General features: G+C 62.4%; 2 protein-coding genes across 4 annotated transcripts in view; both read right to left on the reverse strand.

Moving 5' to 3' along the window:
* The window catches only part of FSD1 (fibronectin type III and SPRY domain containing 1), a gene marked incomplete at both ends in the record, with an annotated part of 516,986 nt that overhangs the window by 183,894 nt on the left and 307,099 nt on the right, over positions 1–25,993 (reverse strand). The window lies entirely within an intron of this gene.
* On the reverse strand, positions 1,258–24,841 carry PIAS4 (protein inhibitor of activated STAT 4). Of its 3 annotated transcripts, XM_080813784.1 has the most exons (12): positions 24,110–24,208; positions 18,795–19,221; positions 8,186–8,270; positions 7,386–7,427; positions 7,148–7,238; positions 6,925–7,053; positions 6,729–6,834; positions 4,729–4,802; positions 4,484–4,644; positions 2,040–2,170; positions 1,851–1,888; positions 1,258–1,578 (listed from the first exon to the last, which is right to left on the reverse strand). In XM_080813784.1, the coding sequence occupies exons 1-12, from the start codon at positions 24,134–24,136 to the stop codon at positions 1,399–1,401; spliced, it is 1,491 nt and encodes a 496-aa protein (XP_080669910.1). In that variant the 5' UTR covers positions 24,137–24,208; the 3' UTR covers positions 1,258–1,398. The 3 variants fall into 3 exon arrangements, with proteins under 3 accessions (XP_080669910.1, XP_080669909.1, XP_080669908.1); XM_080813783.1 differs by lacking the exon at positions 24,110–24,208 and adding an exon at positions 24,773–24,841 and having other exon boundaries at positions 1,417–1,888; XM_080813782.1 differs by having other exon boundaries at positions 1,417–1,888.

Here is a 25,993-nt window from a genome sequence, read left to right on the forward strand (position 1 = left end):
CTTTGAGACCCTCGCCCCAGCCAGTGCCCCGACGCACAGAGAAGCAGACGCCTCGGTGGCTTCACCTTGACCTTTTTTATTTGCGTTTTTTAAAAACAATTAAATTAGAATACAAATATTAGAAAACCGCGGCCCTCAGCTGCCGGGGCAGCCGGAGGGGGGCCGAGCTGCACAGCCGAGTTTATACAGTAAAACTGAATTTGCCCTCGGCCAGATTGATGTCCCTTTCTTCTTCAGACCTGAAACGGTATTGCTTCCTGACTAGAAGAGCTCTGTTTACACAAAGGAAATTATTCTGGGGCTGGGGGGGCAGCAAGGGGGAAAAAAAAAAAGCAGAACAGAACGGAGGGCAGAGGCGGTGGGAGAACCAAGCGTGGCCTCCAGAGGACAAGGACGCTGGGCGGGGGGCCGGGCACCCAGCCGCGGGTTCCTGGAGGCATCGGGGGCAGTGGTGGGGGCCCCCCCACGATGGCTGGACCCCCGAGGCCGGGCGAGTCGCTGGCGGGTGGCCCTCGGCCCGGTCCTGTTGGAAGACGAGAGTGAGGCTCCCGGGGGGGTGGGGGGCCAGGCAGGCCTCTACCCGTTGGAAAACCCAAGAGCAAGAAGAGGGGAAGGAGCCACCCCACATGGAGAGGGTGGGGCGGGAGTCCCTGCTGCCCCTCGGGAAGTGGCCGCCCGCCCTGCCCGCCGAGGAGAGCCGGCGGCGGCGGCGGCGTCTGTGGACACCTGCGCTGGTCCGTAGGGAAGTTAACCTGAATTGGAGTTACCGAGGTAGCTGCTAGGAAACGGAGACCCCCCCACGCCACACGCTGCCGCACCCTGGGGCCCCCGCCTTCCACGGGGGGGTCCTGGCCACATGCTGGGTCTTCAAAATACCAAATTATTGCACTTTCAAAAAATACAACACATCTGTGGCTAAACCCTCCCTGGCCCCTCCCGCCCCCCCCACCCCCGTGCCCCCTGCCCCCCCTCCCCGCCCGAACCCACTCCATGGCTTCTTGGCTAAAATGCTCCCTGCTCGGCGGTGCGCTCCAGGGGCTCTGGGCGAGAGAACGTGTTTGCAGAGAAAAAAAAGCAAAAGGAACAGACGAATGTCAAAGTCGTGGCTGCTGCCAGGGAGGGGTGCCGTGCGCCCGTCCGTCTCCCCTGCTGCCCCACCACCCCCACGCGCCCCGTCCCCCTGCACCCGCTGGAATGGTCCCTGGATGAGGCGAGGTGGGGCGGGGCGTCCGCGTGCAGCTCCCCGGGTCTGCCCGCTGCTGCCCAGGGCCGGCTCAGGCTCCGGGGCTCAGGCTCCGGCTGGGGGAGCAGCTGTGGGGGCGGCTTGCCTTGTTTTTAAGAGTTTGATATTTTTTTGTTGTTTCTTTTTTTTTTTTTTGTACTTTTTTTTTTGTCATTTTACTTTTTTTTAATCCTCCGATCGGAGAGTCCAGAGGTACAGGTGCCAGGAGCCAGGGAAAGGGGTGGAAAAACAAATGAACAACAATAAAAAGAAAAAAAATCACTCCTCCCTCTGTACCCCGAGGCCCGCCTGCGCCCCATCCGCATGGGTGAGCACCAGGAAAGTCGCGTGTCCAGCTGGTGGCGGCGGCGGCGGCGGCAAGCAGTCAACAGGCCGACACCAGGCCCTTCTGAAAGGGGCAGCGTCGCTTGGGCCGGGGGCCCTCCTCGTCCTCGTCCTCCTCATCCTCTTCCTCGTCCTCCTCCTCCTCCGAGGATGACGAGCTGTCCAGCGTGAGGTCCACCACGTCGGCTCCCGGCTTCCCGTTCTCCACACCGCCTGCTGCGCCGCCGCCGCCACCGGCGCCCCCCAGCGCGCCGCCGCCGCCGCCGCCGCCGCCGCCGTTGACGTTGGGGGTGGACAGGAGCCCGTTGGTGTCCGAGGGGCCTGAGGGCGACAGGGGGCGGTGCTCAGAGCGGGCCCACGGAGGCCGGCGAGGGGCAGGGGGCCGGCCCATGGCGGGCGATCGGACACTGCGGAGGTCTCTAAGCCAGAGCCCTGAGCCCCACTCCGCCCGGCTCTCGGGGAGTCGACTCACCCAGCACGAGGATGGGGCACTGGGGACTGCAGCTGCGCTCCTTCTCGGCGCGGATCGGGCACCACGAGCCGTCCACCAGGTACTCGATCTCGTCCGCGTCCTCGCACTCACTCAGGATCTTGGAGAGGAGCCTGGAGGGGCGAGGAGCTGACTCCCGGGCCGGCAGGGCCGCTGTCACCCCACCCCGACTGCTTGGACTCCCGCGGGACACTCGCTAAGTTAGCTGCTTCCTTCTCCGTGGAAGTGGTTTCAGGACGGCGCCCACCAGGGCCTGGGGGCCCACTGCCCCGCGGGAGGGAGAGGCCTGCCTGCACCGCGCCCCGTGCCTACGGCTGCCCCCTCCGGCCCACGGCCCCCTACCCTCCTGTCCCGTCCCTGCACCTCCCCCTCTCTGCAGACCAGACGCCAGGCGCACACAGAGGATGGGCGCTCCTCACGGCCCCCTGGAGAGGCTCCAGGGCAGGGCAGAAGCAGAAGCGGGGACACTGGATTCCCACACGCCACAGCAACCCCAAGGGAGCACCCATCTCGAGCCCGGCCCGGCGAGACACGCTCTGACCCTGGGCACTGTTTCACTAAGGTACTCGGCCAGACCCATTTTACAGATGGAGAAACCAAGGCCCAGGGAGGGTGGGAAGCTCCCCGAAGCCAACGAGGCCGGGAACCAGGCCGCCCGGGCTCCACTCCTGGCTCTGCCCCTTCCCGGTCACGGGGCCTCCACCTCCCCACCAACTCCAGCGGCCGGGAGGCCCACACCAGGCCCGGTCCCGTACAAGGGACACAAGTGCCCCAGCGGCAACGGGCCAACCTGGCCCCCAGCATCTGTTCCCGGTCAAAACAGCACCTGCCTCCATGTGACTTCAACCACCTCAAACGCAGTCACAGGGAGGGAGGCCCTTTCCTGCTCCAGGACACCCCCCCAGGCCACTCACAGACCCGCCACTCTGGGGTCACTCCGCGGTGTTAACACAGCTCTGCCTGCCGTGGACGTCTCCGCCGGGACACCCCAGTCCACAGCGCCTCTTGCCCCCCGCAGAGCCCAAGCGTGGGAGTGTCTCTGTCTGGCTCAGTACCCCACACTCCCCAAGCCAGCTGGGATTCCCTGAAGGCAGAGTCTGGGACACAGTCAGTCCTTAAGGAGACCCCAGAATCACCCAGCTTAGAGCCAAAGGTGGGACAGAAGACCAAATCCTCAAGGAAACGGAATAATCAAGGACCCTGCCTCCAGGAAGCCTCCCTGGCTATGCCCAGGCCCCGTGGGATGCTGGGACTGCGGTGTATGGGGCACAGCCACCCCCACCCCAGCCCCAGGCCCATCTGCCCCTGGAGCTGTCGGAGCTGCCGCCACTGGAGCCTGGGTGACCCGCTCGAGGCCTGTGGGGGTGGGGGGAGAGGCAGGCACGGGGCCGCACGGCTGCCAGGCCAGGAACAGAGCAGCCATTCAACCCTGGCCCTTGTGCCCGGCCCCAGGGGCCTCCTCACTCCACCCAAAGACCAGACGGTGTGGGGGCACTGGGGCACAGCAGCTCAGCCCCTCCAGGGAGGGGACCCGGGCTCAGAGCTGGCCCGGCCGCCTGTGAGCTGGGCACGCCTAGGACAGGTGACTGTCCCCTCTGAGCCTCAGTCTCCTCGTCAGTAAGGTGGGGAAGATCTAGGCCCACCACGTCTCGGTACAGCTGGGAGGGATGGCTTGACAAGTGCCCACGTGTGGGGACCAGACGAAGACGAGCGCTCGAATGTGGGGACAGACTTACGCAAGCCCCTGCTGACCGCGGGCCATCCCCGGGTCCCCCCCCACACACACATCCTGCAACGTGCATATGGGCCGCACAGACTTCTGGGCACTGAGTGTGGCCACAGATCCAGCCCAGCGGCCTCTCCCTCCCCGCCCCACCCCAGCACTGGGAGAGGAGATGGGCGTGGCTGGCGTCTGGCCGGAGCTGCCCGGTCAGGTGCTGGGCTCAGTTTCTGGAAATCTAAGACCTGAGCAAAGTTTCCCTTTTGGGGAGAACGGCCGTTCTCCCTCTCATCTCCCTGTGGCACAGGGAGGGCCTGGCCGCACGCGGGCGCCACCGGGGAAGCAGGGCACACGAGAGCGGAGTCGGGCAGACGGCTGAGCCTCCCACCTCTTGGCGCGGAGGACAAGCTGGAGACGGCACCAAGCGCTGTGCGGGGAGCGGCTCTCCGGCTCGTGCAGGGGCCCTGAGCTGGGCTCTCGGGGCCCCTGCTTTGCTGGGGAAAAGCAGACTCCAGGTCCGCGGGGTCCTGGGCCCAGAGAGCCTAAGCCAGTGGCCTCTGCCTGCGCCGCCAAGGCCTCCGCAGAGCCCCACAGGGAGGACACCCGCCGGCCCTGCGGCCCGGGCTCTGGGGCAGCCCGCAAGCCCGGGCGGTGGGGCGCCTGCGGGGCCCCGGGAGGAGAGGGGCCGCGCGGCCCGCAGCCTCACCCGTCGATGATGAGCTGGTCGTAGGGGGCCGGCTTGTCGCACACCGGGCACATCCAGGTGGGCTTTTTCTCGTTCATCTGGAGGTAGAAGACGGCGTCGAAGCACTGCAGGTGCGCGCAGGTCTCGGCGCGGCAGGGCACCGACAGCCTCATCTTCACCAGCTGCGGGGAGGGGGCGGTCAGCGGCCCTGGGCGGCCTCGCGCCGCGCGCAGGTGGGGACAGAGGACGCGCGCGCGCCAACTCACCGGGCAGATGAGGGAGACCCGCACGCCTGTGGTGGCGATCTCACTGTCGGGGTCCAGGCGCAGCTTCTCTTTGACTGCGGAGAAGGGGGTGGCCGTCGTTAGCAGAAGGGACAGAGGCGTCCGTGCGGGCGGAGCCGAGAAGCAGGCGTTTCCAGCACCCATCGACACCGGGGCAGGCAGCGGCGAGCACCCTCAGCCCCTCCACCTCGGGGAAGACGGTCCACACACGGGGCACCCCACATCCTCCTCCCAGGATGAGCTGCACGGCTCGGCTCCGGGGCTCGGGCCTGCGAGGGTCACCTGCGAAAGCGCCCCGGGCGGTGGCCGGGTATCTCGCGCGACCTGGCAGGCTGACGGGGCAGGCCGGCCCACAGGCCCACTCCGCTGCGCGTTCTCACCGCCCACGGGCCTCTTTTGGAAGAAAGACGGAGACAAGGGACAGCCGCCCGCAGCGCTGTCCGCCGCGACCGTGCACCCCACGCCGACCATCCCTGAGACTTTGGCGAGGAGGGGGACGGGCCGCTCTAGGACGGTCCTCGTGGCCACCACATGCGGAGCCAGGACACAGCGAGGCCCCACTCCTGAACACCCCCAAACCCAGCAGGGGCAGAAGTGAGCCCACGAGCAAGGCCTCTCGGGTGACCCAGACTACCTAACTCAGGAAGAGCCGGCCGGTGCCCGAAGCCAAAAGCCGCGTGGAAAATGCCCACGACAACACACAAGGCCCCCTCCGCAGAGGGACCGGCAGGAAAGGCGCACAGAGCGAAACCCGAGGCAGGTCCGCAGGGGGGCACGGTCTCCCTCTCCGGACTCTTTCAGGCTCGCCCTGCGTCTGCTCTGCTCTCAGTGGGAACGGGGAGACTCAGGACAGACTGACCCTGGAGCTGCCCCTCCTTCCTCCACGCGACCTCTGCAGCCCCTCCTCCAGAAGCTGCCCAGGGTCCCGAAGGCCACGACAGCCCTTCACGCCCCCACGTGAGGTCCTAGCTCGGGGCTCGCCTCTCAGACTGAACGCCAGCGACAGACTCGGGTGTATCTAGTTTTGGAGCCAGGCCCACTGCTCCCCGCCCGACAGACGAGAGGCTTCAGCGCAGCAAGAAGGCTACAAGTAGGACAAGCGCGGGACCTCCCGCGGCACCCAGAGCCCAGCGGCTGCCGGCCAAGCCGGGCGCTGGCTTCCAAAAGGAAACCGGGCCATCGGTGCCAAGCAGGAGCCCCAGGGGTCCCACACACCCCTCCCAGGCCTCCGCCAGACCTCTGGGTGCCCTGCCCACCCCCCCTGCAGGCCAAGGCCTGGAGGAACCCCGCCTGGCCCCCACGCCCATGCCTGTCCCCTCTGGTCATGTCGGCCAGTGGGAGGGTGATGCGCAGGTTGGGGGGGCGGCTTTGAAGAAAGGGCTCTTTGAGGAAAGTGGGCTGGGGTGTACAGGTAGGAGCCCCGCCACTCTGCGCCTCAGGGTCCCCAGTGGTCAGATGGGGACATCGCCTAGTCCCTCGGCCCAGGGCTACTATGAGGATCTGGTCAGAAGACGCAGCGAACAGAGAGGGCCAGTGACTTGCCTGAGGCCACACAGCCATCGCACACATGGACACAAGACGAGAAACAGGGCTGGTTTTGTCTGTCTTGGCGGTGGTTCACTTTCAACACTCCCCGTGTCACACCCCCACCGACCCCAACATCGCTGGTCTGGTCTTGGGTTGGGCTCCATCACCCGGTACCTGCAGCTGTGAATCGGGTCTGCTCCTGCCTCCCGGGCCCCCGGCCCCCACCCAGCAGTCAGAAGCGTCGGCCTCGAGCACCCATCCCCCGGGAGCTTTCCCAGCTGCTGTGGGGGTGACCCCGTGTGCTCGCCCTGCCACATGCCGCCAGACCCGGCCCCTGACTCTCCCCACCCCAGCCGGTCCCGCCCCCAGCGCCCCTGCCTGGGGGCCTCTGCGCCGACTGTTCTGCTCCCCCTCCTCGGTCATCGCCGGGGTGGCGCACGGGCCCAGCAGCTCACCCAGCGCCTTGCACAGCTCTGGGTGCTTGACCCCGATGGTTTTCAACCTCTGCAGCAGCTCCGAAGAGGTCAGCTGCCGCACCAAGTACAAGGCCACGGAGTAACTCTGGAGGCAGAAGTGGGGGAGGAGCGGTCAGGCCGACTGGGGCCTGCAGCGGGCTGGGGTGCGGGGCAGGCGGGCGGCGGCCCCCCTCACCTTGCCGTAGTTCCCCCAGGTCACGGTGATGCGGTTGGTGGCCGAGGACAAGTACATGAGGTGGGTGAGGTTGATGGGGCGGCAGGGCCTCTTGGGCTCCACTCCCGGCTTGTTGGAGGGGTAGTAGCCCTGGAAGCAGACGCGGGGGCTCATACCTTGGAAAGGGGTTCCGCGGCGGCCCCCCCGCCCCGTCGCCCACAGCGGCCGAGGGCCGCCCGCTCACCGGGACGGAGCAGTAGCTGTGGTTGACCTTCACGGCGATGTTGGGCGGGTACTGGTCCTCCTGAGGGCTGCTGGTGTCTGAGTAGCAAATTCTGCAATGACAGCGTGCACCGTGAGGCCAGCAGGGGCTCTGGACAGAGGGGTGGCCCTGAGGGGGGATGGGCGCAGGGCTGGCGCAGGGGCCATGAGGGCCGCGTCCGCGTGGCAGCAAGAGCGGCTCCGGGCAGGCCCAGGCTTACCTGAGGACGACCTGCACGGCCTTGATCCCGGGCTGCAGTTCTCTGCGCGGCCACGGAAGCAGAGGGGAGGAGAAGAGGGCTCAGTGAGGCAGGAGAGCCCTCCGCCTGCGCTAGCCAGACAGGGTCCCCTACTACCTCCCTCGGCAGCCGAAGACCTCTGGGTGCTGACTGGGACGTTCTCTCCTGCTTACTCACTGTGACTTGGGCAGAGGGCCTCCCCTCTCCGCACGAGGGGGGGTGGCCATGGGGATTTACTGAACAGGTCGGCGGGTGTAAGCCCGGCATGGGCGTTGGGGCCGCCAAGCGGCTGCTTCGGTGGGGAGTTACGTCTCAGCAGATGCTGGGAATGGCCTCTGTCTCTCGGCTGTTAAGGCTCAGGGTCCTTGTCAGGGCGATGCTGGCCGGGCAGGACCCCAGGCAGCATCGGGACGGCTATGGGCATTACAACTAGGGGAGTCCTGCCATCAAGTGGGTGGGGGCCAGGGATGCAGCTCAGCCCCCCACAGGGCCCGGGACACCCCCTGGGGCACCCCGTGCAAAGAGGGACCCAGCCCTGACGTCAACAGTGCTGAGGGGAGTCCTGTTAAAAGGGGGACAGCGGCCCATGTCTGGAGGCTGCAGATTAGAGACAGGGAGAACACGCAGTCGGGCGCACGGGGCTTCCCCCTCCCTCCAGCATGGGGCACAGGGTCAACATCGGGTCTGCGGAAGGCGCCCCTAGCCCGGCCCCCGGGTGGCCCAAGAGCATGCTGGCGCAGCGGCCGCTGGGGAGGCCAGCGGGGGTGCGGGCCACAGCGTACCTGGAGTTCCTGATCAGCTCCACCTGCCTCGGCGTCAGCGCAAAGATGCATGGGCTCTCCTGCAGCTTCTCGCTATTCTGCGGGACTAAAGACACACTCAGCGTCAGGGCGACGTCCAGTCCCCAGGGAGGGAGCCGGCCCCTCCTCAGCGGGGAAGCAAGGAGCAGGAGGCTGAGCGCCCCCAGGCAGCCAGGCCCGTGGGATGGAAGCAGGGCCACTAGGGACGAGGGTGTGGGGAGCGCAGCCCCTGCTGGTGTCACACTGCAGCCTATGATTCAGGGAACACCCCTAGCCCCAGAAGGGCCCCTCGGGAAGCAGCAACCTTCTTAGCCCTCTGGGGTTCAGGAGTCTCTAAGGAAGACAGAAGTGCTCGGCCCAGGGAGAGGAGCCGGCCTAGCTGACAGGAGGCAGTGCGACAGACCGCGCGCCCTTGGGCCAGCTGCTTCCCCGGGGCCTGTGAGATGCCAGCAACAACTCTGTCCCCACCTCACACCACCATTCTGGGCACCCGGCAAGTGTTTGCCTGTGTGGTGCTCGGCACAGGCCCTGCAAGGCACTGCTGGAGGGCACAGAGACAAGCCGGACAGAGGTCCTGCCTTGGGCATTCATGGCCAGCGGAGGAGGCAGGCAAGTGAAACAGCCCCGAACCTCCAAGTGCAGTAAACAAGAGTCACGGAGCAGCCCCGTGCACAGCAGAAGATGTGAGGAGGGCGCAGGGACACCACACACAGAGCCACACTGGCCATCCTGAAGTGCCCAGTGGGTGCAGAAGTAGAGGAATGTCTCCCAGAGGATGGGGACCATGGTGGTGACAAGCTGGCTTTTCATTGTCCATTAAAACTGCATCGAGAGCCCCAGGGGTGACCAGAAAGTCTCTGAACTGAATGAGAAAATACAGTACTGCAAAACCCGGGGGGGGGGGGGGAGCAGCTAACACAGCCGATGGAGGCAAAATCACAGCCTTAAATGTTTCTCCTAAAAAAGACAGAAAAAGGTTTCAAACGATTAACTCCTCCACAAGAAACTAGAAAAAGAAGAGCAAATTAAAGCTGAACTTATCAGAAGGAAGTTAAAGATAAAAACAGAAAGTCAGCAACAGAGAAAATCAATGAAGCCAAACTTCTTAGATAAGCTACTAGAACAAACAATAAAAAAGATCGCTAGCACATCCACTGCCAGAAACAAAAGGTAGACAGTAGTACAGATCCTACAGTCTCTTGGTTTAATACAAGAATGAAACCAACAAATTTATGGCAATAAATCTGATAACTTCCGTGAAATAGACAAATTCTTCCGAAGTTGCAAATTACCAAAACTCGCACCAAAAAATATGGAAAACTTGAGAAGCCCTTTATCACTTAAAGAAGCTGAACTCATAATTAAAAACTTTTCCACAGGGGCACCTGGGTGGCTCAGTTGGTTAAGCACCTGCCTTCCGCTCAGGTCATGATCCCAGGGTCCTGGGATGAAGCCCCGCATCAGGCTCCCTGCTCAGCGGGAAGCCTGTTTCTCCCTCTCCCGCTGCTGCTCCCCCTTCTTGTGCACACACATGCGCTGTCAAATGAACAGATAAATAAAATCTAAAAAAAAAAAAAAAAAACTTTTCCACAAAGGAAACTGCAGATCCAATTGCTGAGTTCTAATATTTAAGAAACCATGTAAATAAACTTCTCTGAACTTTCAGAAAACAAAGAGAACAGCAAACTCACTTCACAGGGCTGACACGACCCTGTATCAAAACCTGACAAAAACACATCAGAAAAGGAAAATTACAAACGCCTCCCATGAACACAGACACAAAAGTCCTTTAGAAAATATCAGCAAATATCCGGGATCTTGGGATTTAGCCCAGGAATACAAGATAGCATTCTACTCATCCACTAGCGTGGCTAAAATGGAAAGAGCGACAACTCCAAGTGCTGGCAGGGACGCGGAGAGAGAGGGATTCTCTGCCACAAGCACAACCCCTCTGGAAAACTGTAGGCTAACGAAGTTAAACATACACCCAAATGAATGGACATAGGGCTACAAAAAGACTTGCCCAGCAGTGCTCATGGCAAACTTATTCCTAAGAGCCCTGAACTGGAAACGACCTGAGTGCCTACCAGTGGAAAAGCAGAAACAGACGGCGGTGTGTTCACGCGGTAAAATAAAACAGGTGACCTAGGCGAGCACAGCGGCAAATCTAAAATCAGGATGGTGAGCCACCATCAGACATGCCCGAAGCACCCACTGCACGTCTACTACGCTGCACCCCAACAGGACACTAACCCGCAGGGACAACAATCAGAACGGGAGCTGCCTCCGGGGGGTGTGGCCGGGGACGCTGGAGCGACGGTGAGGGGCTTTACAGGACGGACGTGTTCTGTTTGCTGGCCTCTGGGTAACCGGGGTACGTTCACTTGGTAAGACTCCAAGTTCACACTAAGTATCTGCGGACCTCACTGGATGTAAATTATGCCTCCACTTAAAAACGCTGGCATCTTTGCTGAATTAGGGGCGCCTGACTGGCTCCGTCGGTGGGGCCTGCAACTCCTGATCTGGGGGGTGGGAGTTCAAGCCCCATGTTGGTGCAGAGATGACTTAAAATTAAAATACTTTAATTTTTATTTTTTTAAAAGATCTTGTTTGTTTGGGGTGGGGGAGAGAGAGCGCGAGTGAGAGCACAAGACCGGGGGAGGGAGAGGCAGGCTCCTCGCTGATCAGGGAGCCCGACGCGGAGCTCGATCCCAGGCCCTGAAGATCATGACCTGAGCTGAAAGCAGACGCTTCGCCAACGGAGCCACCGAGGCGCCCCTAAAATTAAAATCTTAAAAAAAAAAACAACCCACCAACCACACTGAAAAGCCGCCTGATCAGAAGACGAGACGTGAGAGCAGGCCGTCTCGTCACTGCCACGGGCATGACGTGAGTGACAGGAGCCGCGCCGAGACAGGCTCACACACAAAGGACGCCCAAGGCCTGCAGACAGCCCTACTCAGAATGGTTTCCACCAGACGGCTGACGCCCCAAATCCGCGCCCGCCGAGCCAGCCTGGCGATGATGTGCTCCTGGACAGCTGACGGAGAACGAGCATGCGACCCCGACGTGGACAGCGAGGAACCCGGGAGCTCTTTGTGCTCCGCTAAGGGGTAACCTGCGAGATGCTTCTGCCAGCTGGTGTAGGCAGGCGCGCACCACACCCGGGCTCGGGTCACCCACAGAGGGAAGGGTCTGGGCAAATGCAGGTCCGCTCATCTGCGCAAGGACGGCCACGGTCACCTCCTCGGAGTGACTGGGAGAGGCAGGGAGCCAGCTTTCTCTGAACTGCCGACCCCGCCAACAGTGGCGTGACTGCTGTTCCTATGAAGGGCTGAAGCGCAAACAATTTTGGTTTTAGTGAGACGTGGTCTCTGCCTCAACGTCCCCACTCTGCCTCGTACCACGAAAGCCACCAAAGACAGTAAACAGACAGACGGGTGTTGCTATGTGTGAACACAGCTTGGTTTAGGAAAACAGGCAGCCCGTGACGTTGGCCCCTGGCCCTAGCTGGCCCACCCCAGCTCCACAACCACAACAGAAGGTCCCCTATTTAAAACACAGACACAATTTGGATTTAAAACCAGCTCAGACTCAGAAGCCAGACCCTGGGGTTCGCAGCCCAGCTCTGCCTGGGGCACACATTCCTGCCCCCGCCCCAGCCTGGGTGCCCTCTGTCCACAGGACACAGTCCCAGGGCCCAGAGCTGGGCGTGTGGCTGGAGCTCAGCGAGGGCCACTGAAACCGCCAAGCTGCTGCCATCAATTCCTGCTTGTCTGCCGAGGGCCTGGCTAGTCCCCAAAGAGTCCTGGTTGGCGTCCTTGAGGAGGGCTAACTGGGGGGTGGGGGTGCACACAGGCCCAGACATGCCCCAACAGCCAAGGAGCAATTACTCCTTTTTTTTTTTTTTTTTTAAAGATTTTATTTATTTATTAGACAGAGATCACAAGCAGGCAGAGACGCAGGCAGAGAGAGAAGGGGAAGCAGGCTCCCCGCTGAGCAGAGAGCCCGATGCGGGGCTCGATCCCAGGACCCTGAAATCATGACTGAGCCGAAGGCAGAAGCTTTAACCCACTGAGCCACCCAGGCTCCCGGGCAGGGGCGGGGGGGGGGGGGCATTTATTTCTGATGGGGCAGGGTGGGACTCCCCATATCTAGGCGGGGCTATGAGGGCCCAGTGGGAAGCCAAGAGTACCACCAGCGACCTCACCCGCCGGCCAGGGAGTGCTGTCCCCAGAAACAGAGCAGGCAGGTGGGCACGGTCACGGGAGGCCAAGAGTCTGGGGTCCCTTCCAGGGCTGCCACGTCTAGATGACACCCCCGCGGGGATGGCGTTCAGATTTTCTGCTGTGCCATGGGCCCCAGGTGGCTGACAGCTCCCTCAGGAAGCCAAGCGGCCAGTGGGAGGTGAGCCTCAACGGGGACACAGCACACCCTGCACGGTAGGATGGAAGTGGGGGGGTCCCCCAAACCCTGGCCCCCACCACCCACTGCCAACGGCAAGTCCACCCCTCCAGCTGCTCAGGGCTGGGCTGTAGGTGGCATCCACGACTCCTGGCACCCGACCCACAGCACCAACTCCCAGCTGGCTCCAATTCTGAAACACACTAGCAAGGTCCCTCCCCCACCACCCCTGCCCCCTGATCTGTACGTGACCCCTGGCTGGCCCCCCGGCTCCCCCAAGCTCACCATCTGCCACTTGAGGGATGCTGTCCTCACCCCTAGTGGTCTTGATTTCACGACCACCTCCCAGGCCACCTCCTCGTGTTCCCCACGTGCCAAGGACATCCTGCCTTGGGGCCTCTGTGCTCAACATCCCGTCTTCCAGAACATTCCTCCCCTAGCTACTCAGATGGCCTGATGTCTCTGAAGTCTCCTCAAACGGCGCCGGAACGACAGACTACCCTGATCGCCTTTATTTAGAAGCCGGAAGCCCCCCACAGCCCCCTGCAATCCTGGTACTGCCCGTACCTCCCCGCCCATTCGATTCTTCTCTACAACTTTTACCTCCTAAGAATCAACACAACTGGGGCGCCCAGGTGGCTCAGAGGGTTAAAGCCTCTGCCTTTGGCTCAGGTCATGATCCCAGAGTCCTGGGATCGAGCCCCGCATCGGGCTTTCTGCTCGGCAGGGAGCCTGCTTCCTCCTCTCTCTCTGCCTGCTTATGATCTCTCTTCCTGTAAATAAATAAAATCTTAAAAAAAAAAAAAAGAATCAACACAACTTCCCAGTGTCTCTGGCTCTTCGCCAACACCAAACACCCCAAAGTGCCTTTGCTGTGTCCCACAGGCTGCCCCAGGGCTGTGGGGGCCCTGCGCAGGCCAGGATGAGGTACCCATCCCAGGCCTCAGAGTCTCCCAGGAACGAAAAGGAGGGAACCCCCTGCTTCCAAGTCCTCTGGGAGGACTGGGAACCGGCCTCCGGCTCAATCCAAGACACCAACCGTGGAGCCCAGCACGACCATGGCCCCGGCGGCCAGCCCACCGTGCAAACCACCACCAGCAGAGAACACTTATTGGCCCGAGCGGATGCTCATGCCATAATGGGGGGCAGGGTAGGTAAAACAGTAGTTAGGGCACAGCCACTGCTTCGGAGGGTCACATAGGCAAAGAAAAGAGGGTACCAAGAACAAGCCGAAGCCTCCAGCAGGGGCCTGATGCTATGTTCTACGACGCACACACACTTTCACAGAAGTCACACACCGAAGGAGAGCCGGACAGCGCCAGCTCGCCGTCACCCTCACAGCAGCCCCAGGCCGCTTCTCGGCTCCTGGGCTGGGCGCCTCCTGCCCTGCTCCCCGCTGTGGATGCAGGGAGGGAACGAACTGACCGGTCCAAGTGTTAAAAGAAGAACACCAACAAACGAATAAGCCGCGTCAGGGCTGGAGGCAAGGCCACGGAAGGGCGGGGGGGGGGGGGGGGGGGCGGGTGACGAGAAGGTGAGGGAAGGCGAGGAGGAAAGGAAGACGAGCTTCAGGTTAGGTGACCACCGGGGTGGAAAGGGCCAGGCAGCGTCTGAGAAAGTGTGACAGACCGCAGGTATAGCACGTGCAAAGGCCCCGGGGCAACACTGGGCCTGGTGTTTTGGAGAGATAGCAAGGCTAGGGGAAGGGGGAGAGAGCAGGGGAGGGCGGGGCAGAAACCAAGCAGAAAAGTCAGTTGGTCCCGGGAGGGTCTGGAACAGAGGAAGGACAGAACGAGCCAGCTATTTTAGAAGTTTCCTCTGGCTGCTGGGGGAGACTGGCAATGTGGAGGAAGGAAAGCAGGGAGGCGGCTGCGCAGGTGGGCTGTGGGGGGGGGTAAGGGGGGGGTGGGGGGGTGAGGGGGGAGGCTCCGGCGGGGGAGGTTGGCCCACCTGCCCCTGGAGCTGTGAGGCCAGACCTGGGCTGCCACGTGACCACCCCAGCCCCAGGGCACGGGAGGGACCCGAGGGGGGGGGGGAGCATACCCCTGCACGGGAGCCCCACCCGGCCCATGGATGCACACAGGCCCTCTGCCTCTGTGTACCCCAGGGGCTAACACCCACCTCAGAGAGGACCCCAGGAAACGGGACCCAGGAAAGCTCACCAGATCCCGACCGAGAAGCCCTCAGGATAGTGCCAACTGCCTCCACTCTCCCTGCGGCCCCCCTGTCTTGCGTTCTCTGGCCTTGCCCTCCGTCTCTCCTCCCACACCACACCTTGCTCAGGCCCGACCACTCCCGTTCCGGAGCCCTCGCTCACTGCCAGGCCTCGGCCTGCTCCTTCCTCGGTCAGGCTTATGGCTACTCAGCCCTCAGATCTCGAACGGGACCTCCTCCGGGAAGCCTCCTACCTGCCACCTCCCCACGAACGTATCACCAGGAGCTCCTGGCCCTGACCCCCAGGGAAAGCACAGCGTTCCCCTCCTGGCCCCATTCGTTCACCTCTAGTGAAGCTTCCTGGCAAAACACGCCAAGGCGGGGACCCCACACCTCCCCTGCTGCTTGGGCGGTACCAGCCCAAGGCCGGAGAGGCCAGACGAGGGACACACATGTGCCCTGCCCAACAGGGCAGCCGCTGGACCAGCAGTCCCCAGCCAGTGCTGGTGCTGCCACCCTGCAAGGCATGGAGACAACCAGCAGACCCTTGGGAGTTCTCCCGACATGGGGTGGCTCCTTCACTCTGCGGCAGTAGGGACCCAGCCCCCCAGCCCGAGACACCGGCCACAGGACACGGCGAGCCCCACGGAGCAGCACTGCATCAGGTCGCGCCTCCTTCCTTCTGCCCGTAATCTCACGCCTCACACCAGCCTCTCCTTTCTCCCACGCACCCTGGCGGAGCTCTGGGCCTCCTCGGTCACACTGCGGCCGCTCACAGCCTAGGTGGCCGTCAGATGGGCTGCGGTGGCATGCCCAGGATGGTGTTCCCTGGCTCCCCCGTGGGTTCTGCAGGGGTCAGGAAGCAAGTGCCCTGGGACGGCTCGGACAGCCAGGCTCTCTGAGCTAAGAGGAGACCTGAGGTCCAGAACCCTCATGTGCTTCAAAATGGGTGCCCCTCCCCCCCACAGAGGTGCAGAGTACAGGAAGACTTGGGGAGGGGTGAGAGTCGGGAAGATGGCTGAGCCTGCGGCCCCAGGACCCCCTCCGGGACGCTGCGTGACCTTGCATCAGTTTCCCGACCTTTCTAGGGGCCAGCCCTGCTGGAGCAGATCATCCATCTCCTACGGTCCTCCCAGCCCCATTATTCTCCTCCCCTCCCCCAACCCAAACATTCCGCTCCCTGTGATTTATGTCTCCTCTGCACCCGGCGCGCTCCGTCCCGAAGCTGGAGCCGGCCAGCAGCTCTTCCGGGGAAACAGACCGGAGTGTCTGGACCTCACTCTGGTCAGCAGGTCACGGTCAGGAGCGAGGGGGAAGGGGACGCCAGCTGAGCCCGAGCCCCGTGAAGCGGCTCTTGGGCAATGCCAGCGCTGCACAAGTCACCACAGCGAGGCCCCCAGGTGGGGGAGTGGGCGGCCCAAACCGCTGGCCTTGGAACAGAGGGGACCAGGAGGCTTCCCGGCCAGCTCTGTGCTCCATGAGGACTCTCCCTAGGGACCTGGCAGGCGCCGGGGGGCGGGGGGGGTGTCCCTGAGGACGCAGCCCCAGGGAAGGGGTACATTCAGGTTAGGGGCGGGGAAGTGGATGGGAGCCAGGGCAGGGCGGGGTCGGCCTCTTTGTTCTGAGCCGCCAGCAGAGTAGTTCCTGGTGTAGACAGGGGAGCAGGCTCTCCCGGAGATCAGGTGACTGGGGTCCCCGGGGGCTCAGGGCAAAGTGATGCATTGTGGGGCGGGAGTGGGAGCAGGCCACGCAGGAAGGAAGCTCGTGGTCCAGGCAGGGGAGGGAGGCTGCTGGCCCCCGAGTTCAAAGTCACCTCTGTCCCCCGCCCAGTGCCAAGCCTGACTTACGGCTTCCCAGTGAAAAACCCAGCCTCCCTATTGTAAACATCACCCTTGAGTCCTGAGGAGCCCCAACTGCGTGATCTTCAGAGCCGGCCAGCCCCAAGGCCCCCAGAGCCTGCCGGAGAGCCCCTGGGCACAGGGAGACAACGGGTTCCAACACACACAGAGGGAAGTCGGGAGGAGCGGAACTGGGGCAGGGGGTGGGGGCCGTCCTGGAGAAACTGAGGAAAGGGCCTTGGCTCTCCAGCCCTGCCATGTCAACCCTACGACAGGGGCTGCCAGGCCAGCTTACTCCCCACCTGGGGGCTGGTGACGACACCGCCGGAAGGAAGGCAGGAGAGGGCACAGCCTCGGGTTGGAATGGAGCTTCGGGACTCCAGGGTCTGGAGCACCAGGAACTCCTTCCTCCACCTCCTGCAGCCTCACCCGGACCACCGCCCCCTCACCCGACCTCACGAAGCTCAAGATCTACAGGGAGGAGGAAAGAGGCAGCTGCGGCCCCGCCTGCCCGCAGCTAGGGCTGGACCGAGTGGGCTGGCTGGCACAGGGCTGGCGTGGAACTCTCCATGCACAGAGGGGCCCCTTTGCTGAGCAAGACGGGATGCTGGGTCAGCAGGGGGGGAGGGAGAGAACCACACAGCAGGGGGCGAGGCGGCAGGGGCACGGCAGGGCCATGACCTCAGCCACAGTCGGCAGAGACCAACTCACAAGCCGGGCCAGAGCCTGGTGTGCAGCAGGGGCTCGGTAAAGACGCGGGGGGCTGAGAGGGAGATGTGGGTGAGGGCTGCAGGGGAACAGCCCAACCCACTGTGGCCACATGCACTCAGGGCACCTCTAGGCCTTAAGTGAGGAACGCCAGAGCGAACCCTCCCCGGGACGGGGGCCCCTACCTGCTCCCTGCCGCGCCCCCAGTGTGGGGCTTCCACAAGCACCCACCCGGCAGGCCCTCAAGGGAAAGAAGATGGAAGAGGTGAGAATGACAATGAGAGGGGCCTCCAGGACCAGGAGGGCACCTGGTCGAATCCCAGGGGCGCCAAGAAGCCCACGGCCCTAGACTCGCCATCAGGGGCCCTGGAGGCATGGACAGCCGTGGGAGGGAGCACGTGAAGCCGAGACCAGGCTGATGCCCACCACGCCCTCACATCACCGCTGCCAGTGAGGGGCCAGGGGCCCGTCTGCACGGGACGCTCCATCAACCTGGGGGCCAGAGAAATGAGCAGAGAAGAACCACAAGGCCCCGGCCCGGTCTCCTCCAGTCCCGGCGGCGGCGTCCCATCTCTCGGGAGCACACTAGCAGTTCCCTAACCAGCTGGCCCACGGCGATCGGCCTGAACCCACTGGCCAAGGCTGCTCCCGAAGCTGCCCAGCAGGACACAAGCTTTTTGCGGGGGGAGGGGGGGGAGGGGAGAGAAGGTCAGACGCAACTTCCAGCCCTTCTGCCACAGGGAGTGAGAGCACGGAAGCCGGCATCCCCGGTGGCCCCCAGGGACGCCCGCCCGCTTAGGGTGCGGGCTGGTATGGTCCCAGGCCACAAGGCACAGAGCTGGCCTGTGTGACCGATGAGGCGCGGAACACAAACTCAGGCCACTTCCAGGGGGAGATGATCGGAGAAACACGGCGGCTTCTGGCTGCTCCTACACTTACTGCCTGTCCGCACACGAACCCCCGCCTCACGTCACTGCTTCCGGAGGAAGCAGACCACCGTTCCACACCGTGAGGACGCTTCAACAGGCCACGGAGCCCGCACGTCAAGAACCGAGGTCTCCAGCCCACGGCCAGCAAGAAACCAAGACCTGCCAGCAACCACGTGAGTGGGCAGCCCCAGCCCTGGCCGGGCCTTCGGATGAGACAGCCGCCGGCCAACAGCCCGACGGAGATCGCACGAGCGTCCACACGTCAGGACCACTCAGCTAAGCCACTCCCGAGTTCTGACCCTCCCGAGCCAGGTGTCTGCTGTGCTAAGCTGCTGAGATTCAGGCTTATTCTCGAGGCAACCCTACAGGTCGCTAATATGAAGACCCAGAGGTGGCTCCTGCGCTTCCTGGGAGGGAAAGCGCCCCATGACCCCTTGGCTCTCGCTGTTTCCCGGAAGACACTCCGGGGCGGTGACGTGCTGGCCACAGGCACTGGGGAGAATGGAGAAGGGGGGACCCCCACCCCCACTCCCACCCCCGGGGCGGGGGCAGACTCACCCAGCTCTGTGGGCTTCAGCAACTCGTCCAGCATGTTAAAGAAGGGCAGCTTCACCAGACGCACTTCTGGCTTGAGGGTCTTGGCGGGCAAGCGTCCAAGTCCATTCAAGTACTTCCCGTAGAGCACGGGGTAGTCAATGTTGGGGCCCGAGAGGGGAGTCCTGGGCACTGTGCCAGCCCGGTCGTAAGTTGAGTGCATGGTCAGGGGGTCCAGGGGCCGGTGGGGCTGGGGGACAGGCTCTGAGCTCTTCTTGGCGTAGCGTGTCTCGTACAGCTCCTTGATCTTCTTGAACAGCTCGGGGCTACAGTCAAACTGGACCAGCTGGAGGGCCCGGGTGACAAGTTCGTGTTTAAGTCCACTCTTACTCCGGCCAACAAAACCCAGGAGCATCTGAAGATCGGAGACTCGGAAACTCATCACCATGTTCTGGGGAAGAGTAACAGCAGGAACACAGGCTCAGAGGAGACACAGCCAGATTCGGGGGCTGCCGATGGGGCAAGGGGCTTCCTAGAGCCACCCGGGCCCTAAACGGGGGGACAGCGGGTGCTGCCTGGCCCTGCCCCCAGGTCCCCTTCACGCTAGCCGGCAGGAGCAGGAGCCCAGGAGGAGGAGGAAAGGGCTGCGGCACCAGGCCCACTGGCCCAGGCTCAGTCCCTTCCACGCCCTTGCTCAGGCTGCTCACCCTTCCCTGTGATGCCCCCTCCCCAGCTCAGCCCTGCTCCCCTCCTTCTCTTCCAACCTTCCTCAGCACTGCCAACGCAGCAAAAGCTTCTGACCGCCCCCCCAGCACACACCACTGCCTTCTATTTTAGGTTCTCTTTTCCCATCTTCAAGCCCGAAAGCATCCCCAGGGCAGGAACTGGGAATCTTGCTTTACCCGTAAACAGCCTCAGCCACTCCCTAGCCAAGAACACTAACGGCCTCTCTGACCCTCAGTATCTCCGTCGGGATGTGGGAAGGACCAGAGGAGGTAACATACGGAAAGCAGAGTAAATCAGCTTTGGCCACAAACATGTTTTCCCTTCGGTCTGGAAAATGGGAGCCACGACTTAACAGTCATCACGGGCCAGGACCCGAGCCGCACATGCAATCACATACTCAACTCTGATTCTTAAAACATCCCTGCCAGGCCCAGGGGAGCTCCACATTCCAGCCAAGATTCACACCTAAGCCTGACTCTAAAGCCGGGGGCAATTTCTCTCCGTCGCACTATGGGTGTCCCCACGGAGCTGAGGACAGGCGAGCGTCAAACGTCTGCTGATCATTCCAGCAGGCCCTCCTCACCTCGGTACTGTGGATGTTGGGGCTGGATTGTTCTCCAGGGTGGGGGTGTCCTGGGCGCTGTGGGGTCCTCGGCAGCATCCCTGGCCTCCGCCCACTCAACGCCAGGAGCCCCCTGCCCAACCCAGTGGTGACAATCATAAACGTTCCCCAGACACCGCCCAGTGTCCCCTGGAACAGGATCGGCCCATCGAGAACCGTGGACCTGAGAGGAAGGCTTTGAGAATCCAGCAGCCCCGGAGGCTGTGAAGCGAGCTGCGGCACAGTGACGAAAGCGGTCTGGCAGGGTCCCTCCGACTCGATCAGACCAAACACGAGAGTTCAGCTGATGCCAGTGTTTTCCTTGGGGCGGCCTGACCGTGGCCCAGCCTGGGGGAGACTCTGGGACGCCAAGGGGAGGCGCGCTTCCCCACAAGCTACATAAGCAAAGCGTCCTTGAAGAACGAATGGGCCAGCGGGCTTTCAGGGCCGCCTGCACCGAGCCCCAAAGCGAGCCTGTGATGAACGAAATGTGGTGGGAAAAAGACACTTCCAGCAGGATGGGGAAGATTGGTACCAGTGACGAGGCTGCCTACGGAAAGCTGTCCGGCACCAGGCAGGACGGCACCCAAGGAAATCCATAAAGCCCTTAAATTCAACCTGAGAGTCTGACAGTCGGAGGTGGGTGGGAACCCTGACAGGGTGTTTACGTAGCGGTCTCAGTGCCAGAAGGCTCTGGTGTTGCCCGTTTCCTGGTTGCCGAAGGGTGAGGCGTGGCATCTGATGGCAGCACCGAGACTCAGGAGCCCTGGGTCCTCCGTCAGGCCTCTCTACACGTTGGGCACCTCATCTAGCCACGAGAGATGAGAACCCTCTGAGAACACTCCCAGCCATACACCAGGCTCCCGCAGGTGGCGGAGGGCCTGTCAAGGAACCAAACGACAGACAAAAACGTGTGCGGCTGCCCCGTCCCGCCTGCAAAATCTCACAAGGGAGCCTCTTCCTGCAGTAGGACCCTCCTCCTGCTCCCATGCGACAGACACGGAGCGTCCGTCATAGGCCAAGCTCAAGGGCTCTCCCCGGGCTCGAAGCGCGCCAGGGTCCACGCCCGAGGCCCTATGAAAGCCGCGGCTCGCCCAAAGCCTCCGTTTCAATGGTAGGGTCCGCTGGCCTCCCGCGGGCACTTCCTCCCACTCCCACCCAGCTGTCTGGGGGGCCTGGGGACCCTCCAGCCCAGCACACCCCCTGCCTCGGGACCAAAGCAGCGAGCTGGCCCTCGGAGAGCCCGGAACGCTCGCGAAAACAAAGACTTCACCTTCCTTGGCCTGACTTCCTACCTGGAGCAGAGAAAATGGGCTTGCAGGCAAGATGTTTCTTCTGGAAGAGGCCCAAGGCCTGGGAGGGGAGAGGCGACGTCGCGTGGAAGCTGTCTGCCCTCCACGGCGCTAAAGGCAGGTGGGCTCCGGGTGCCGGGTCTGACCACAACAGGTCTTCTAACGTCACCCGGCCCCTGGGAGCGCCCTGCCCCCGCCGAGGCCTAGCGCTCGCACCAGGCTGGACATCCAGAGCTGCCGCCAGAGCATCCTGGGGCACATCCCTCAAGCTGCCATATGTTCACGACTCGGATTTCTCAGCAGCTGCCATCACCGAGGAGGCTGCCCTTGACACTGGGAGGGGGGACAGCGTGAGAGGGGCACAACCGTTCCGGAAGAAGCCCCAAGTGCTTTGCAAAATCACTTCCTGCCTTGGCTTCATCCTTCCCTGCCTCCCCTCAGGTCTGTTTATAAACAGCACCAGGCCCCGATGGCTTCCATGGTCTCAGCTCTGGGCCTGCTTGGAGCTGCGTGGAAAAGCATCAGCCTGGACAGGTCTGCTGGGCTTAACTGAACCGGCCTCGCATATAGGTTCCTTGGAACGTGGGGGAAAGTTAAGGTCCTTATCTCCAGGAAATGGGAGATCGGTGCAAAATGCTACCATCCCAAGGGGTTCTCAGACTGCCTCTTCCCCCAAGCCCTCTGAGGGGCCACAGCTGAAGAGTCTGATTTCCAAGGTTACCAACAAGCTCCCCCCTTTCTTCCCGCGGACCAGCCACTTTTGCACCCCAAAAGATGCAATCTCCAGCCCCTAACACAAAAGGCTGGATAAGGACCTAAAAGAAGAGAACACTTCAATGACACGTACGGCACTCCACAGCGACAGTCAGAGACTAAAGGAGGCTCCCGAGGCTCAGAGCTAGCTGTGCCACTGAACGGAGGCTCCCGTTCTAAAGAACTTGGAAAAAGGGTCAACTTGATTTAATTGGGATGGGGGGCCCCAGCCACCGGAGGGTCAAGTGGAGTTCATCAGATCATATTTCAAGGCCGTGGATGGGGCCTTGAATTGAGTCCCTACCCTCTGGCGGGGGTGGGGGCAGGGGCCTGGGCCCAGACTCACAGAGTCACAGCCCCATGGGACCACTGAATTTCAGGACTCCAGGGGACCTCAAGCCCATCGGCTGCCACCGTGCACTTGCAGAGTTCAGACTTCTGCATCTCCAGGGCAAGTCCCAATTTCTCAAAACCCTAGGGAAGGGTAGAGTGTGTAGTACAGGCATTGAGGTGGACGCTCCAGGAGGAAGGGGGCTCCATTTCAGATCTCCGAGGGAAGGGAAGGGAGATGGAAGGAGAGAGAACAGGAAAAAGAACATTTACAGGTCAGGACCCTGGGGAGGGGAGACTAGCGGGGAGGGCGGGGGCAGAGCCTCTGTCCAGAGGAGGTCCAGTCCCCCACCTCCCTGCCACCAAAGACCTTGAGTAAACTTCTCAGGGAGGAAGGGAACAATTCTAGTGTAGTTCGGGCAAGAGCTCTGGAGCCTCACGGTTGGGAAGGCACCTGAAAGAAGGTACATCCCTGGAAGAGGGATGGCCTCTATGGGATGTGGAACCAGAACCCCAAAACGGAGTATGAGGAAGAAGCACTGAGAGCACTGAAGAAAGAGACCAGGGACTCTCCATAGATCAACACAAGAAACCAGCAAAAAAGGAGAGGAAGCCTCCGAAGGCAGAGCTGGGGTGCCTAAAGAGATCTGAAGTAGGGTTTAGGAGCTGTGCGGAGGGAGCAGGACGATCTCAGTAGACTCAGGAGGGCGTACAGGGAAAACAGCCGGTTTGGGGTCTGATCTTGCTAGCGTAAAGTTTAGAGACCCCAGGAGCAGAGTCCAAAACCTCACAGATGCGGTCCCGAGGGTAGAAAGGGGAGGAAGGCAGAGTCCAGGACCCAAGACTCAGGAGAGAATGAGGAAGGCTTTAAACTGGACAGGGGTCAGGACTCCATCCCAGGCGGGAGAGCAAACTCGAGTGACACGGTGCCCACTCCGAGGGCGAGAGATGGTGTCAGGAGGGGGGCGGGGCTCTGGGACCAACGCGGGAGCAGAACTAGGGGTCCAAACTCCAGGCCGGGGTATGAACCCCAGGAGCACACTGTATTTGGGGGTGCTTCCGGACCCAGGCTCATCACCCCGGATGGTGGAATCGGTGGCAGAAGGGTCAGAGGACCCTTCAGAGGAGGAAGTCGCCAACCCCAGCTGGCCTGCTGGGTGGGGAGTCTGAGACCCAGATGCCAGCCCTCGGTGCCACGGGGGGGCGGAGAGGCGAAGACGCTCCCCCCAGCCCACGGAACAGGACCCCGGCTCAGGGCGAGGAGGGGACGAGCAGTTCAGCCCGTCATGCTGTCCGGGGGAACTGTGCTTCTAGCTGGGAGGCGCGGCCCTGTCCCCCGTGCTTAGGGAGACTGGACCCTAACCACTCGGGCTGTGGGGGGGCGACCCCGCCCCAAGCCCGGGAACCAACCCCCAGCGCGAAGGCTGGGGTAAGGTTTGGGGGACCCCGCCCCCGGCCTCCCCGCCCCCCGCCCGCACCCGGCGCGCCAGGGCCAGGGGCGGGCGAGGGGGCTGGGCGGCGAACCGCGACCGGGCCGCGCCGTGGGGCCCCAAGCGGAAGGCGCAGACCTCCGCCCGCCGCCCGGCCCCCGCCCCCTCTCCCGCCCGCCCGGGCCGGCGCCGCCGCCGCTCACTCACTTTGGCCTCCACCAGTTCCGCCGCCATCTTGGCCACCAGCGTCCCCCGCGCCGGGAGCCCCCAGCCGTCGCGTCACGTGACCGCCCGCCACTCGCGGGCGGGGCCGTCGCGGCGGCCAATTAGCACCCGGGCGCGCTGCTGCTCAGTGCGCAGGCGCGTGCGACCGCCGCCCGGGCCTCGGGCCAATCAGGGCTGCCCGACACCGTTTCCCCCCGCCTTTTCTCCCGCGGCGACCACGCCCACCCCTGGCGGCGTCTGTCCACTTAAAGGGGTACGAGCTCCGCACAGGTGGGGGCGAGCGCTGGGTCCCGGGCTGGGAGGGAAGGGAGATGGGAGGGGGCGGCGGGGACAACAATGCAGCCAGGTGCAGCGGCCCGCGCGCGGGGAGGGAGGCCAGGTGCGCGTCCGGATGCCCGGCGGAGGCGGGGGAGGGGACGGGGACCCCGGCGCCGCGGTCGCCAGCGCGTGCAGCGGGGTTCCCCGCCGTCCAGCACCGCACCGCCGCGGCGGGCCCGGCGCGATGCACATCCGGGTCCTGGCGCGGCGCCCCCGGGGCTGGCTCGGGGCGGGGGAACCAGGACCTCCCCCCAGCTTCCCGCGGCTCGCTCTGCCCCGCCCCTGCGGGCGACCCTCTCCGGGTCCCGCCTCCCCACCCACTGTAACCTTTGGAATCTGCAGGACCTGGAGCGCCCCCGCTCTAGAGCCCTCCTCGGCTCCCCAGCGCCCGCGGGCAGCGCCGCTCCAACCCGCCTGCGTCCGGAGCAGGAGGACAAAAATGTGTGTTCCAGGCGCGCCCGGCTGGCTCCGTCGGGAGCGCGAGCGCCTCTGGATGTCGGGGTCGTGAGTTCCAGCCCCACGCTGGGGGGGCGAGTTTACTTTAGAGATAATAACACTTTAAAAAAATTTTAAAATGTGTGTTCCAGGGCTCGTAGCCTGAGTTCATGGTTCTCAGGGCAGGAATTAAGAGAAATTGAAGGAAACATTCTAAATCACTCAGTTACAAAGTATGTTAGTGTGATTTTTTTTTAAAGATTTTATTTATTTAGCAGAGAGAGAGAGCGCGCGTGCACGCAAGCAGAGGGAGGGGGAAGCAGGCTCCCGCTGAGCGGATAGCTGGCCGGGAGGCTCCATGCCAGGACCCTGGGATCATGACCCAAGGCGAAGGCAGATGCTTAACTGCCTGAGCCACCCAGGCGCCCCTGTTCATGGGATTTTTTTTTTAAAGTGAGAATGCAAGAGAAAAAAATCCTTGATGATGAAAATATCAAAAATTTTAAGACAGAATCCAACTCCAATTGCGCATGACCTTACTGACCTAATTTTACAGGATTTTTTTTTTTTTTTTAAGATTGTGTTTATTTGTCAGAGAGAGAGAAAGTGTTAGCGCAAGCAGGGGGAGCAGCAGGCAGAGGAAGAAGCAGGCTCTTTACTGAGGAAGGAGCCCCACCTGGGACTCGGTCCTAGGAGCTTGGGATCAGGACCTGAGCTAAAGGCAGAAGCTTCACCAACTGAGCCACCCAGGCGCCCTACAGGGTTTGTTTTATTATTACTACAATTTCTAAGTTTTTGGAACCATTTTCAGACTTGCAAGAAATCCCAAAGACAGTACAGAGTCTTATCCACCCTTCCCCCAGTGATAGCGTCTAGTCTACCATAAACACCGTGTGTTGTCAAAACCAGGAAAGTGATGCTGGTACAATACAGTGCACTCTGGTACAGATGTTTCGATTTCTCCGGTTTTCATATGTACTTTTTGGTGGCGGTGAAATCCGATCCCATGTGTAGATTCTTGCCACTAATGGTTTAAGGTGCGATCGTGGTATTACAGCTGTGTTTTTAGAAGGCTCAGTAAAGGGGCGCCCCGGCTCCCACCATCACCTCTGG

Source organism: Martes martes (genome assembly GCF_963455335.1).
Source record: "Martes martes genome assembly, chromosome: 1".
In the NCBI taxonomy this organism is placed as follows: domain Eukaryota; kingdom Metazoa; phylum Chordata; class Mammalia; order Carnivora; family Mustelidae; genus Martes; species Martes martes.

What these genes read in the sequence shown, in the direction of transcription:
- PIAS4 (XM_080813782.1), bottom strand. Translation starts at nt 24,136, where the DNA reads ATGGCGGCGGAACTGGTGGAGGCCAAA. An exon ending in GCTGAAGCCCACAGAGCTGG is followed by an intron (nt 8,271 to 18,794) that starts GTGAGTCTGCCC and finishes GTGTGTCTTTAG; the next exon opens with TCCCGCAGAATAGCGAGAAG. An exon ending in GCCGTGCAGGTCGTCCTCAG is followed by an intron (nt 7,239 to 7,385) that starts GTAAGCCTGGGC and finishes CTGTCATTGCAG; the next exon opens with AATTTGCTACTCAGACACCA.